The 13,853-nt window shown below is 32.1% G+C and overlaps 1 protein-coding gene across 1 annotated transcript in view; it reads right to left on the minus strand.

Moving 5' to 3' along the window:
* The window catches only part of LOC120425239 (neural-cadherin-like), a 187,339-nt gene extending 173,990 nt beyond the window's left edge, over window positions 1-13,349 (minus strand). The window contains exons 1-2 of the mRNA XM_039589673.2: window positions 13,334-13,349; window positions 3,841-3,984 (exon numbers count right to left, since the gene is read on the minus strand). Coding sequence (XP_039445607.2) covers window positions 3,841-3,984; window positions 13,334-13,349 — 160 coding nt within the window. The remainder of the gene's footprint in view (window positions 1-3,840; window positions 3,985-13,333) is intronic.
* Window positions 13,350-13,853: the final 504 nt, after the last annotated feature.

A 13,853-nucleotide genomic window follows, 5' to 3' on the forward strand; every position in this document is an offset into this window, starting at 1 on the left:
TTCTGATAACAATTAAAACAAGAATGTTACTCACTTCGCAAACTTCATTTTGACGTCATTTGAAGACGACCCCCCTCCCATAACATCCCCCATCACGGTAAGAAAGCACCTGAGATTTGTTCGTTGTCAGGATGCTGATGAGAGTCGTGTCTTGGTTCAACACGAGAAGAAGACGTCGTTGATGGTGCCATGTTCTAGGATGCGCTTCATTAAATCACTACCAACAGTGTGCGGGGGAGGAACACCCCCTCCCATTAAGGAGTGCCAGCAAGCAATTTTCCAAGCTGGCGTGTCTCTGAGGGGGTGGATTTTCCCCACCCCCTCTTCATCCGTCAGGAAAACATGCAGTTTTGTGTTTTTCTTGGGTGCTGATTAGTTTTTTTTTGCGTTTGCTGTTTTTCTTACCTAGTTTGAGCTTGTCTTAAGTTTTTTTTAAACGTGCGAGGGATCAAGAGGTGGTCAGAGGTTGAGGGGGAAGCTGGATAATTGAATTTAATATTCACCTGCCCACGGTGCGGAAGCACTTTAGGAAATGATTGTAATATTTCTTAGGTCGTTAAGAAAAAAGATTGGATTTGTTGTGAGAAAAAATAAACTGGCCGAACTCTAAATTGGTTAGGGGATTATATATTTTTTAAATTTTTGTTTCTAAATAAAAGCACATATTTTTGAAAATGTCGAGTTCTTTGCATAATCTGGGGACAAAGAAAAAATCAAATTGCATGCTCAATTAGCCATTAAAAATGTCGCAAGTGTGACAAAGTGTGACAAGGGAGAGGGGGGGTACGGGAGACTGTAACGTTACGCTAGACTGTTTCATTAATACTGAAAATTCATTCTTTAAATATAATTTAAAAAGTTTAATGTTTGGTAAACTTTACTCATAAATCAAACACTATTCAATGCTTTAAGAAACTGAGTTATTAATGATAGATAAAATAAGCTTCAAAAAACTGTGGTAGTGATGGTGATTTTACCACTACAACATTGAACAAAATAAATAAATCCAAACGCAACCAGTAAAAATTTAAAACTTTCTCGATTCGAAATCATGCTAAAATTGTACAAAAAACAAGATAGTGGGGGAGGGGGGTCCAACAAAACGTGACGTACTTTTCGAGGGGGGTCAGAGCCAGCGTGACAAAGTGTGACGTAGGGGGGGGGGGGGGTTATTTAGGCCGATTTTGGCGTGACATACTTTATGGATGACGCCTTAATTATAACTAGTTGTTTCATGGCAATAGATGGAAACAAGTACAAAAAATATTTGAGTAGTTCATTACGACTTCGTAATTTTTATCTAGATTTTTATATTTTCATATTTTGAATTATAAATTTGAAATAACAAGCCATGTTGTTAATGTTTGAATGCAAAAAGTGTTTCAAAATGCTTTTTACACGAATTCAGTTGTTTTGCAATCATAAATTTTCAAAAAATGTAAGATTTGATGAAAACAAAAATTTCAACGAAAACAAAAAAAAAACTTTTTGCTGTTGAAAGTTTTCAAAAGTTCAAAAGATTTTAAAATCAACCTAAACATCCTAAAATGATTCTAAACGCAAGATCAGTTAAGCTCAGTTGGCACTTAAATTTCCATTAAAATTTTGATGCTTTTTGAAATAAAAAAAAATTGCCCCCTAATTTTTTGGGCCAACTATGAAGGGAAAGGGGGGGGGGGTGATTTAAATTTTAAGTTGAATTTGTACCATATTAAAAAAAAAGATTTACGTACTTGTTCAGGTCAGGGCAAAACTCGCACAATATGGCGAAGTAATTTTTAAATGAGGAATATTTTTATGAGTCCCAAACGACGTTTATAGTTTGCTTTTCAATCTTGGGCCAAACTCACTGATATTCCAAAATTCTTTGTCACATTAGTCATGTTTGTAACATAGCAACCAGTGTAATTTTAACATTTCTAGTGATTTTTTTTTCGGAGCGAAACACAGGCCGGTATTGATTTTTTTTGTGGTTTAAAAAAAAAAATTCAATTTCAAAACAAAACAAAAAAGCAATGCCACATGAAACACCAAAAAATATCGTTCAAAAATTTAAAAAAAATAACTTTGCAGTAAAATAATTCAAGTACTTTTATTAAGTATTAACAAAAAAATAAAACGACCCAGAAAAAAAAATTCGCAGGGAAATGTATTTGAATTATTTTTAAAACAATTAAATATCTAAGACATTTTTGTTATTTAAAATTATAACGGCCTCTCTAGTTTTTGGGTTTTGAGTATTGGTTCATCGGAAACTGTTTGAGACTTAAAAAAAATATCTTCCCAAAAAAGGGTCCTCGTATTTTGTAAATGAGAAAAATATTTTACATTGACTGCATGTCATTTTATTTGTTGCCGTTTCTTTTTATCTTTTAAAGACATTTTCAAGCTTTTCTAGTCATGTCAATTAAACAAAAAGAAACATATTCACAGGAGACATATTTTATTTGAATCTCATTGGAATAAATATATTGGTGCATTAAAAATTCAAAGCACTAGAAAGAACAAAAATAAAACAATTTTTAATTTATTTTACGTTGTCTACAAACTGCTGTCCCTGTTTGGATTCATGTTCCAATTATCACCAGATAATAGAAATGTGAAAATTCAATGTTTTTTAGCTTGAAAAATTGAACAAATATAATGAAAACATGTTTTTTTACTGTTTCAATAATATCCTGAGGTCCCAGATATTTCCGGGATCCCGGGCAGACGGTAATAACAAAATTCATGCCATTTCAATAACAAATATTGTTAAAATAACAGAAAGTGTTATGGAATCTTCTTGAAAAATCCATTTTTGCATAAGGATTTAATAACAGTTAATGTTATCACAACAAAATTTGTTATTGGTCTGATATTGGTTGAACGCCAAAACAACTCGAGAATAACATTTTTTGTTATGGAAGAATAACTCCAACTGTTATTGGGATGATCGGATTAGTTGTTAAAATAACAAAAAATAATAACAAAGATTTGTTCGTAGAATCACTAAAAATGTTATTAGTCTGTTATTACAATAACAATCCAATAACAAAAAAATCATAACGACGAATAACGAATTTTGTTATAAATAACATAAAATGTTATTTGCCTAGTATTTTCAAATACCAAAAAATGTTATTCCCAAGTTATTTCCGTCTGCTCGGGATTTTAAAAATATTTTTCCGTTTCCCGAGAAATTTAAAATCTGGAAAATTAGATGCCCTAGAAATTATATTTTGATTAATTCAATAGGGATGGTATTGAACAGAAATATTTATGTTTAAAATAATACGACAAAAAATACAAAAAACGTGATCTAACTTAATTACTATACTTACCCTTCAAAAGCAAATAATTATAATATTCACTTTCATTTTCCATTTTAAAAAAAATCATCATATTGAAATAAAAATAAACTGACATAGATTTTTTTGCTCCATTTTTTAATTGTTTTGTCCTCCAATATGTTTCATGTTTCTACCGAAGTAAAAAAAAACACACTAGTTTAAAAACAATTCAAAATGTAGAATTTTAAAAACTTGCGAAATCCAACCGTCATATTCTCTGCATTAAAAAAAAATTATTTTATTGTTTGTTTCAAATTTGTTGAAACAGTACAATTACACTGCTTTTTAAGGTTATAGGACACCTTATATCAAGCGTTTTTAATTTCAAAATTTTGTAAGATTTTAGTCACATTACTCACATGATTTTAAGTTAACATTTTTTAATTCATGATTTTTTGTAGACGGGTACTTTGTTCATGACAGGAAATGTTATTTTTATGTGCAGTCAATTTGTGACATTCTGCCAACAAACAATACATAAAAACCACCTGAAGTAAAATTAACTCACCTTCAGCGGGCGTTTTTGCGGTGACGTTGAGGAAGTTGTGGTTGACCTCGACATTTTCCTCGATGTCGGCCTCATAGATGACCTTCTCGAAGTACAGCGGGTAGTCGTTCTTGTCGGCGATTCCGGTTTTGATGAATTTTGTAACTGAAATGGGAGAGAGAAATGAGGTGGGGTATTAATTTCCAGGTGCAAAATGAGAAAATCACCAGTTCATTATCGGGGTGAGCTTAATGGTGGTAATTCGCGTTGTTGTGCGCTAACGAGATCGCTGCTAATTGTAGCGAGTGAAACTCGTTAATGGAAAACCGCAATTATTCGGTAGTAATTTGAATAGCACGCACAGCTTTTAACTTTTTTTTGTTCGTGGTGGCAATCGTGTCCCAGGTAAAATTACCTGCCGTGGTGCGTTGAAAATCGCAATTAGTGGGAAAAATTATACCTTTTCTACAGACTGATATTTGGTTGCAATTTTTCATCAAACTCATTAATATTTTCCGTTTCATTTCTTTTGAAAATTGATCAATGCCCAAAATTAATCAAATGATTTTAAAATGAAGGTGATTAATTTCCCCTCCCCCTCAGCGAGTTTCACAATTAGTCCGAAAACAACTCAGTCTAATTGGTTTTCCGGGGTGTACTTCTGGAAGAAAGCAACAACAACAAAAAATGTGTCAGCTTCATTTTCCACTTTCCGCTCATAGCGTGCAAGTTTTGTTTTTCCTGACAAATTTTTATTTGCGCCCCTCCCCCCGTGAGCAAGTTGATGTTATCTTAATTGAATTGTTTTCCGTACCATTGCGCTTAACTGCAACAACCCGAAAACATCAACTGCAAATGGTGGAAAGCTTTCTGCCCCCTTAAGATATAAAAACTAAAAGACCGCCAACGGGAGCACTGGCGCGAGTAATTAATGCAGTTGCGGATGCTCAAGGTTGAGGGGGGAGTGGGTTTTAGTGTCTTTACGCTTGTTTTACTGGAGCAATATATTTAATATTTTTAACAGAATTCTAACAAAAATAGTCTTATATGTTTTAAGGATTTCGCTAATGTTTTTTAAGAAATTTAAGTGTTATTATGTGTATTTATCAAATTTTAAGTCCCCCCCACTCCAATCAAAAAAGATCTCAAAAATCAGGAGACAAGTTTTTTATTTATTTATTTATTTATTTATTTATTTATTTGCGTTTAAGGACCACTTAACTCAAGAGTCATTCGGGTCTGAAGGAGACAAGTCAAATAAACTAAAAACAATTTTAAATGCATAAAAATCCTTCATCAAAAGATGATCTGATTTTTTTTGTAATTTTCAATTAGTTCAAACTTTGTGAGGGCCTTCCTTATGACTGAAGAAGCCATTTTGTGTCATAGTTTCTTCCTTACAAGACTCCATACAATTTTGGCAGCTGTTTATACAAAAAATCGTGTGTAAATATTCGAAATTTTTATCATTTGACGGAATCTTCAAATCGGTTTGGTGTCTTTGGCAAAGTTATACGTATTGATGAGGACTAATCAGAAAATTTGTACAGAGAAATAAAATTGCCAAATTGTCAAATATTTTCTTTTCACAAGAAATCGATTAAAAATATCATTTTTTTTATTTTATCGTTAAACTCCAAATTTTGAGCCATAGAAAAGTATTTCGATTTTTAAAATAGTGTCAAAGGCTGTCCTTTCTTATTTTTTTCGAAAAGGAATCGTTGCTGAAATACAGATTATAATTATAATTATAATTATCAAAGAAAAAGAAAAAAAATCAATTTCAAATTTCAATGTTAAAAAATTAAAATTTGTAAAAAAAATTCTGAACTTTTCTATTTTAATAAATTTGGAAATCAAAACTAATATTATATTCAATATTATGAGGACATAATTATGAAAAAATAAGGCAAGTTTTAGAATACTGACTTTCGTTAATAGATTTTTTGTTAATTTAAAAAAAATTAACATGCATTATATATTATTGTTCACACTTTTTAAAAAACAAATCCTCCCTATAGACTTTGATCAGAGTCGAGGGACGTCAACTTTAAAAAAAATCTTTAAAACAGCTTGATTTGAGTGTACTTGAATAGATTCAAAAATTAATATCGATTTGTAGGGAAATGGAAAGAATTGAATAGAATTGAACAGAATTGAATAGAATTGAACATAATTAAATAGAATTGAATAAAATTGAATAGAATTTAAAAGAATTGAATAGAATTGAATAGAATTGAATGGAATTGAATTGAATGGAATAGAATTGAAAAGAATTGAATAGAAATGAATAGAATTGAATAGAAATGAATAGAATTGAATAGAATTGAACAGAATTGAATAAAATTGAATAAAATTGAATAGAATTTAATAGAATTGAATAGAATTGAAAAGAATTGGATAGAATTGAATAGAACTGAATAGAATTGAATAGAATTGAATAGTTTTTTTGATTTTGAGAATTGAATAGAATTGAATAGAATTGAATAGAATTGAATAGAATTGAATAGAATTAAATATAATTGAATAGAATTGAATAGATTTGAATAGAATTGAATAGAATTGAATAGAATTGAATAGAATTGAATAGAATTGAATAGATTTGAACAAAATTGAATAGAATTGAATAGAATTGAATAGAATTGAATAGAATAGATTAAATTGAATAGAATTGAATAGAATTGAATAGAATTGATTAGAATTGAATAGAATTGTATAGAATTAAATATAATTGAATAGAATTGAATAGAATTGAAAATTTAATAGAATCAGGTTTTGAGAAGTTTTGAATTTTTGAAACTTTAGTTTTGAAGCTTTGAATAATTTTGATTAAAATTGTGTAAATTCGAAATGATTTGATTGGAACTGAGTGTACTCTTAAAATAAATTTATCAATTTTTTAGAAAGATTTTCATATTGTTTTCAAATATGTTTGAATATTGATTTGGGATCATCCATAAACCACGTGAACACTTTTTATGAAATCTCAGACCAACTCCCTACTTTTAATTGTTGCTTTAGAACATGTTTAAATATATAAATAATGGAACTTTGTTTGTCTTGCTGAAAATATCCACATTTTTTAAATCTGGCTTCAAAAAAACGTTTTAGGTCTAAAGTGTTCAAAGTTTCGTAAGAATTCATAATTTTGATAAAATGGTTCATCCATAAATCATGTAGACACTTTTATGCAATAATTCTTTTAATATTATTTATATGTAGAATAAGAGATCAGGCCATGGCTTTAGCATTTTCTAAAAACAAAAGATTTGGTATACTTGGGTAAAGAAATCAATATTGAATCAAATATTTATGAACTTAAGTAGAAAATTGAGCAATTTCCTAATACTCTTTTGGTCCTTCCTGACAGACTGCATTTATTTACACGAGTGAAAAGTTGTTTTCCTCTGTCTGCTGTTTGATTGAAAAAGGCTTTGAGGGAAAACAATAACAACAAAAAAGAGAGGCCAAAGATCAAGTCTCGGAAAGCAGAAGGATACTGCGAACCAAAAAAAATAAAAAATACGAAGGAAGGTAATACCAGCAGAGCGAAGCGATTTCGCTGAAATAAACAAGCACTTAATGGAATTAATTAAATAAAAAATTAAAGCAATTTGTTGCAGTGCTTCGGTCTTGTTCTCGAAAGCGTCCGAGCCACGTTCTGTTTTCGGGGGGAGAGAATGCTCCACTGCAGCGTCTTTGCTGGAAATTTTGACACTAAGGTGATAGTCTGGTGAATTTCTCACGACAAAATCAGTTGTTTCACGAAAGAAATTGTGTCATTATTTTGTGAAAAATATTTATCTCAACTATTGAGCTCGCCAGACTATCACTCCAAGGGCGGAGAATGTGTGCCCTTCGCTGCCTGCACAACTAACAAAAAAATAAAGCTCGTATGTTGCAAGGAGGCAGACTCTGCAACCAGCAGAACCACCAACCACCCTCGCCGGAAGCCTTCGGAGAGTGTCCTTCCTGTTTGCCTTCCTTGCGGAGTGTTTTTTTCCGGATCCCAACTCTTGCTTTGCCTGCCTTCTGCCAGATTCAATATTTCCGAGCAATCATGTGTGAAAATGGTTCCCGGGAGGGTGGGTTGGAGGGAGGTTGGCAGCAGTTCGATCGTCTATTGTTTTCCGGCTACTTTTACAGTGGATTGTTGTTTCGATGGAGAGTTGGTACGAAAGAGAGTCACGTCAGCGAATCTGGTGAGACTTGACAGTTTGAACGGTCGGAATGATGGATTGGGGTTGGCAGAGTGGACAAATTTGCGGGAATTTATTTGTCATGAAGAGGAACAAAAATGTTTATTTATTTTGTTTATTTCCGGAAACCAAACGAAAAACTGAAAACTTATCCCTCTTTTCATCTTTTCAGGGTAGAAATCATTAAAAACTTGTCCAACCAGTACCAGTGACAGGAAAACCTGAACCACGCTGATAAATAAGTGCTCTCATCACTAATTGATGAGGATGCTGTGTGCTGCCAAATGACACACAGGCTGCTATCAAACAACATCCAACAAACAACCTGTCGTTCAGGCCTGTTTCCAGCTCCTCTTCCTCCGCTTGAATGATGAGTATATTTATCAAAATATATTTCCACCAGCAAACGCCAGCAACACTCTGCTATCTGGCCATCCTCTGCAGCAGGTTCCAATTTCTTCTGCAAACAATCGTTCAACCGTCGCCGTGACGTGACCTCCAAAAAAGGGGTTCCCAGGACCTGGTCCAGGACGACGTGGACGAATGGTCGGTTGATGATAGATGAATGGCTCTTGACTTGCCGCAGCTCACACAAACACAATTAATTGATTGAAATTGCTGAGGCGATGGCTCGTTAATAAATTGATTTACTATCTGTTCGCCGCACCGAGTGCCACTCGTCGTTTGGTCGTTCGGCGTGGTTGAGTGATTTTGCGGGAGCGGGAAATGCAGGCCGAGTGTGTTTGGTGGAACAACAACAGGTCGTAAAAATTTATTGCGCCGTCAAACGATGGTGTCGACGAGCAATTTGGCGAGCTAGATTCGTCATCTTCCGGTAGCAACAGAGTGGTTGCACTTGAGGGTTTGTTGAAAAATATAGTTAGTTAATCCACCTTAACATGTTTGGTGACTTCCTCACATTAACATATTATTGGTAGGCTTATCAGTTCTTTAATATTTTGTGCACGTTAAAAAGGTCTTTTGAATACCTTTCTATAAATGTAAAATAAGACAGGTTTTCTTACAAAAATCACAATACTTACAATCTTCCAGACTTTAGTAAAAATGGTTTATTGGCTAAACTTTTGAACTACTTAACTAAACTTTTTAATTTTCAATAGGGACTTATGAGAGCCCAAGATGGATCAAATGAGACCAAAACGGACAAATCGATTCAGCTAGTGACGAGATAATGAAGTGACAAAATTTAATAAGGCCATGTCTGCTGTTTTCTTGCAACTATACAGTTTATTGAACCTTGGATTGGATTAAACTCATTTCATGAAAAACAAATTTTGCAATGTTGAGCATTTTATTTCTACCCGAGCAGACGGAAATAACTTGGGAATAACATTTTTTGATATTTGAAAATACTAGACCAATAATATATTATGTTATTTATAACAAGATTTGTTATTCTTCGTTATGATTGTTTTTTGTTACTGGATTGTTATCGTAATAACAGACTTATAATATTTTCAGTTATTCTTCGAACAAATCTTTGTTATATTTTTTTGTTATTTTAACAACTAATCCAATCATGCCAATAACAGTTTGAGGTATTCTTCTATAACAAAAAATGTTATTTCTAAGTTGTTTTGGCTTTCAACCAATATCAGACCAATAATAAATTTTGTTATGATAACAGAAACTATAATTAAGCTCTTATCGTCGCCATCGTGCTAACTTGTCGTACGTGCATTTTGGGCCAAATTGAGTTAAGAACGCCATTTTGTGCAGCTCACAATGCCTCACCTTTTGACCTTCACAGATCCCCAAAATTCGATTGCAATCCTGAGATATTCAACAAAAACCGAAAAAACTCCGTGCATTTTTGTCACTTTACATATGAAAGTAGTTTCAATCTTGTCGTGCTATCTTGTCACTCCATGAAAATTGATGTAAGTGTGACAAAAGGCCAAAGGGATTTCAGGCCAGGAAAGTCAGGATGCGTTTGTCGCACGTACATGCTAGACTACCGTAAACATTTGTAATTATAACTCGGGACTCCAGCAACCAACTTCAACCAAACTTTGGGACAATGCACAGAATGGTCAGCCAAACAAAACGTGTTTGTTATTGTTTACATTGCGTGCTCTCGTTTTTGTATATTGAAGGTCAAACATTAAAACGCGTTTTTCTCGGAACGTCAAAATGGCGGGTGCGACATGATAGCACGACGACGTCGTTATGCAAAAATGGATTTTTCAAGAACATTCCATAACATTTTCTGTTTTTTAACAGTATTTGTTATTGAAATGGCATGAATTTTGTTGTTACCGTCTGCCCGGGTAGTACTTTCGAAACATTTCAAAGTAATTTCAATCACTCTTGGACATTTTTTTTTGAAACTCAAATACGCAATTTTTCACAAAATATCGTATTTTTCTGGAAAGAACTCTTTTTTTTCTAATTCGCAAAAAGGGTATCGAACGATTTGAAATGTTAAATGTATTTTAACTGTGTAAAAGATTTTACTGAAATATGTACTTAAATTTTCATAAAATTCCGTATTTTCTCGAAAATACTTAAAAAAATATTATACGCAACATGGTTATCAAACGATTAGAAATTTCTTATGTTAACTTTTTTAGAGTTTTTTGAATGAAAAAGCAGGTAAAATTTTGAATCGTTTGATACCCATATTGCAAATAAAAAAAAAATGAGTTTTTTCGAGAAAATATGGCATATTTGCTCTAAAATACTCAATTTCTGAAAATTTTAGTACTTTATTAAAATAACTCTAAAACAGCAAAAATACATGCAAATTTTCGAATCGTTTGATACCCATAGTGCAAATTATACAAATTTAAGTATTTTTGAGAATATACGGTATTTTGAGAAACTTTGAGTATTTGATTCAAAAAACTCTAAAACGGTTAAAATAAATGCAACATTTCGTAACGTTTAATACCCAATTGCAAATTATATAAATCTTCCGTTATCGTCGAAAAAATAACCGCCGATAAAATAACGAATACGATAGATTATCTTAATCGTCCTGACGATAACCATAACCATTATCGTTATCGTTAGACGATAATATTATCGACGATAATTCTCTCGATTAACAACCTTGGTAAAAATTGGATTTACAATATTTTTTTGTTATTATTCGCTTAACATTTTGTCTATTAAAACATGATAAATAGATCGATTGTTTTGATCCACTAAGATTATGAAGTTCAATTAATAAAGTTTTATTTCATCACATCTTATTTTTTTTAAAAGGAATATTGAATTAGGTTTCTTATATTTATTTATTTTTCAACAGGATCAATCATTAACAAACTGTTTGTTCTGGTCACGTGTTTGATGTTTACATTCGAAACGAGCAGATCGTTTACAGTTCGAAATAATCCCAAAATTCCTATGTTCAATTCATCTGTCCATAAAACACAGATTATTGTCAGTATTGTACGCGAATCGCTTCTAAAAGGAACTAAATTGTTTGAAACATGATGAGAGGGCTACTTGGTCATCTTACCCATTACAAAGTAATTCATAAATCGCCATGTTTTGCAAATTGCTTCGAAAAACAATTCAAATTACATGAGATATTTGAAAAGGGGGCATGGGACGAAATAGGAAGTTTCGAATGATTCCAAAATAGTATCTTTAAGTCCTCATGACCGTTTCAAACAAATAACAGTGAATAATTTATTAAAATTATACGCAAAACACTTATTAATATAGTTAAGTTATGCAATACAAAGAAGAACAATTACCTAAAATTGTCAAAAAGAGCATGTAGGCCAAAATGGGTCACTCCAAATGGTTTCAGAATATCCTTATTCGATTTTCCTGCTAATTTTACATGAAAATAAGTATAAAGATATTCTTAAGATATTATCATGATTATCATGGAGATTGAAAATCATTAAAAATTTCTGTAAAATATTGAAATGTAAAGAAAAATATTTTTTTGTCCTTCGTTTCTGAAACATTATTACTATAATTTTTTAAAGTTTAGTTTTGCAGAAGTCTTTGTTTTTAGTTTGATTCGTTTGCTTACTATTTTTTATACTTTTATCGCAAGAAAAATTTATTGCAAAAATAGTTTTTAAAATATTCATAAAATCAAGAAAAAAAACAATTTAGTAAAAGTTCTTCAAAAAGATTAACTTCAATTTCAAGTAAATGCAGTTAGAAGTTCAAATTTGGTTCATTTCTGTAAATTTTTTAATCAACAAAAACTTCGATTTTTTTTTGCATTGGGGTTGTTATGTGTTATGTGAAATAACGATTTTCGATTTTTATTTAGACACTCAACTTATTTTTTATCTCAACGGGTCAGTCATTGAACAAATTTCAAAAGTCATTTATATTCTTGTAAAATCTTCGAACATCTGGACGAGAAAATTGAAATAGCTTTTTTTTGCATCAAGTAGACAGTAAAATTAATCAATAATGAAAAAAAAAATGTTTTAGAGTATTTCAAATGATTTAGAAAAAATGCCACGAATTTCAATAATTCAAAGTCACCCCGGTCTACAATGAATGTGGGTCATTCCAGGTCAACTGGGTATATTTTTGGACTCGGCCTTCACCGATTTGGACCAAACTTGGAGGGAACGTTCATCTATCGATAGTTAACAGAATTCCCAAGTTTGGTGCCGATCTCTTTTTTGACGATTTTTTTTCCTTTTAATCATAACTTTGCAACTAATTAGAGCAAAAGACTTTTTTTTTGTCCTATGAATTCAAATCCTGAATTAAAATTCAAAATCAAACTTTTTTCAGTAAAATCGCTGTATTTCGCCAAAAGTTCATTTTAGTTTGAGGTCTGCATTGATTATTATGTAAAATTTTCCGGAAAACACGTTGGTGATTAATTAAAAAAATAAAAATATAAGGAATAGGTCAAAACTTAATTTTAATACTTAAAACGTTAACATATAATACTATGGGGGCATTTAAGGGTTAAAATTTTATTCTCTTCCAATTTCTTGGACAATTTTCTTTAAAGTGCAGCCTGTCTTTTGCTCAAATAGTACAACTCGTGCTGAAAAAATCTTACTTTCCAACTTGTTGCATAAATTAGCCTTTCAATAAATTGACATTATAATTTCTAGCGAATTGTTATAAGAATTTCCATTTCCCAAAAAAAAAAATAATATTTGCAGATTCATCAGACCACTTGAGTTCCTTAAATGCACATAATTCCAATTAAAAGCGTTAACAAGGATTCCGCAGAAATCTGATCTCATTTTGCAATCTTTACTCCGATTGCTGGAACGGCATTACTTGTTTGATTTCAGCTGAAATCATTACCGCGCAATATCTGCTCAGGTTGCAGCAGACCAACTACTCACACATCGGCGGTATCATCCAGGAAAGCAGTTTTGCAAACCAGAGATTCTGCGGAATTTCCCGTCAACGGAGGTTCCCAGCAACCATGTGGGTTTCACGGGAAATGCAATCAGTTTGGAGCAAATTTATGTTCTATGAAAGGACAATTTAATTCAACTTGCTCAAACAAACGAGAATTCAGAATATAAATTCACTTCTCAATTTTAGTTTGTATTTTTTACGCTTTATTGTACATCGTCGCCATCGTGCTAACTTGTCGTACGTGCATTTTGGGCCAAATTGAGTTAAGAACGCCATTTTGTGCAGCTCACAATGCCTCACCTTTTGACCTTCACAGATCCCCAAAATTCGATTTCAATCCTGAGATATTCAACATAAACCGAAAAAACTCCGTGCATTTTTGTCACTTTACATATGAAAGTAGTTTCAATCTTGTCGTGCTATCTTGTCACTCCATGAAAATTGATGTAAGTGCGACAAAAGGCCAAAGGGATTTCAGGCCAGGAAAGTCAGGATGCGTTT

This window comes from Culex pipiens, chromosome 2 (assembly GCF_016801865.2).
Source record: "Culex pipiens pallens isolate TS chromosome 2, TS_CPP_V2, whole genome shotgun sequence".
NCBI lineage: Eukaryota > Metazoa > Arthropoda > Insecta > Diptera > Culicidae > Culex > Culex pipiens.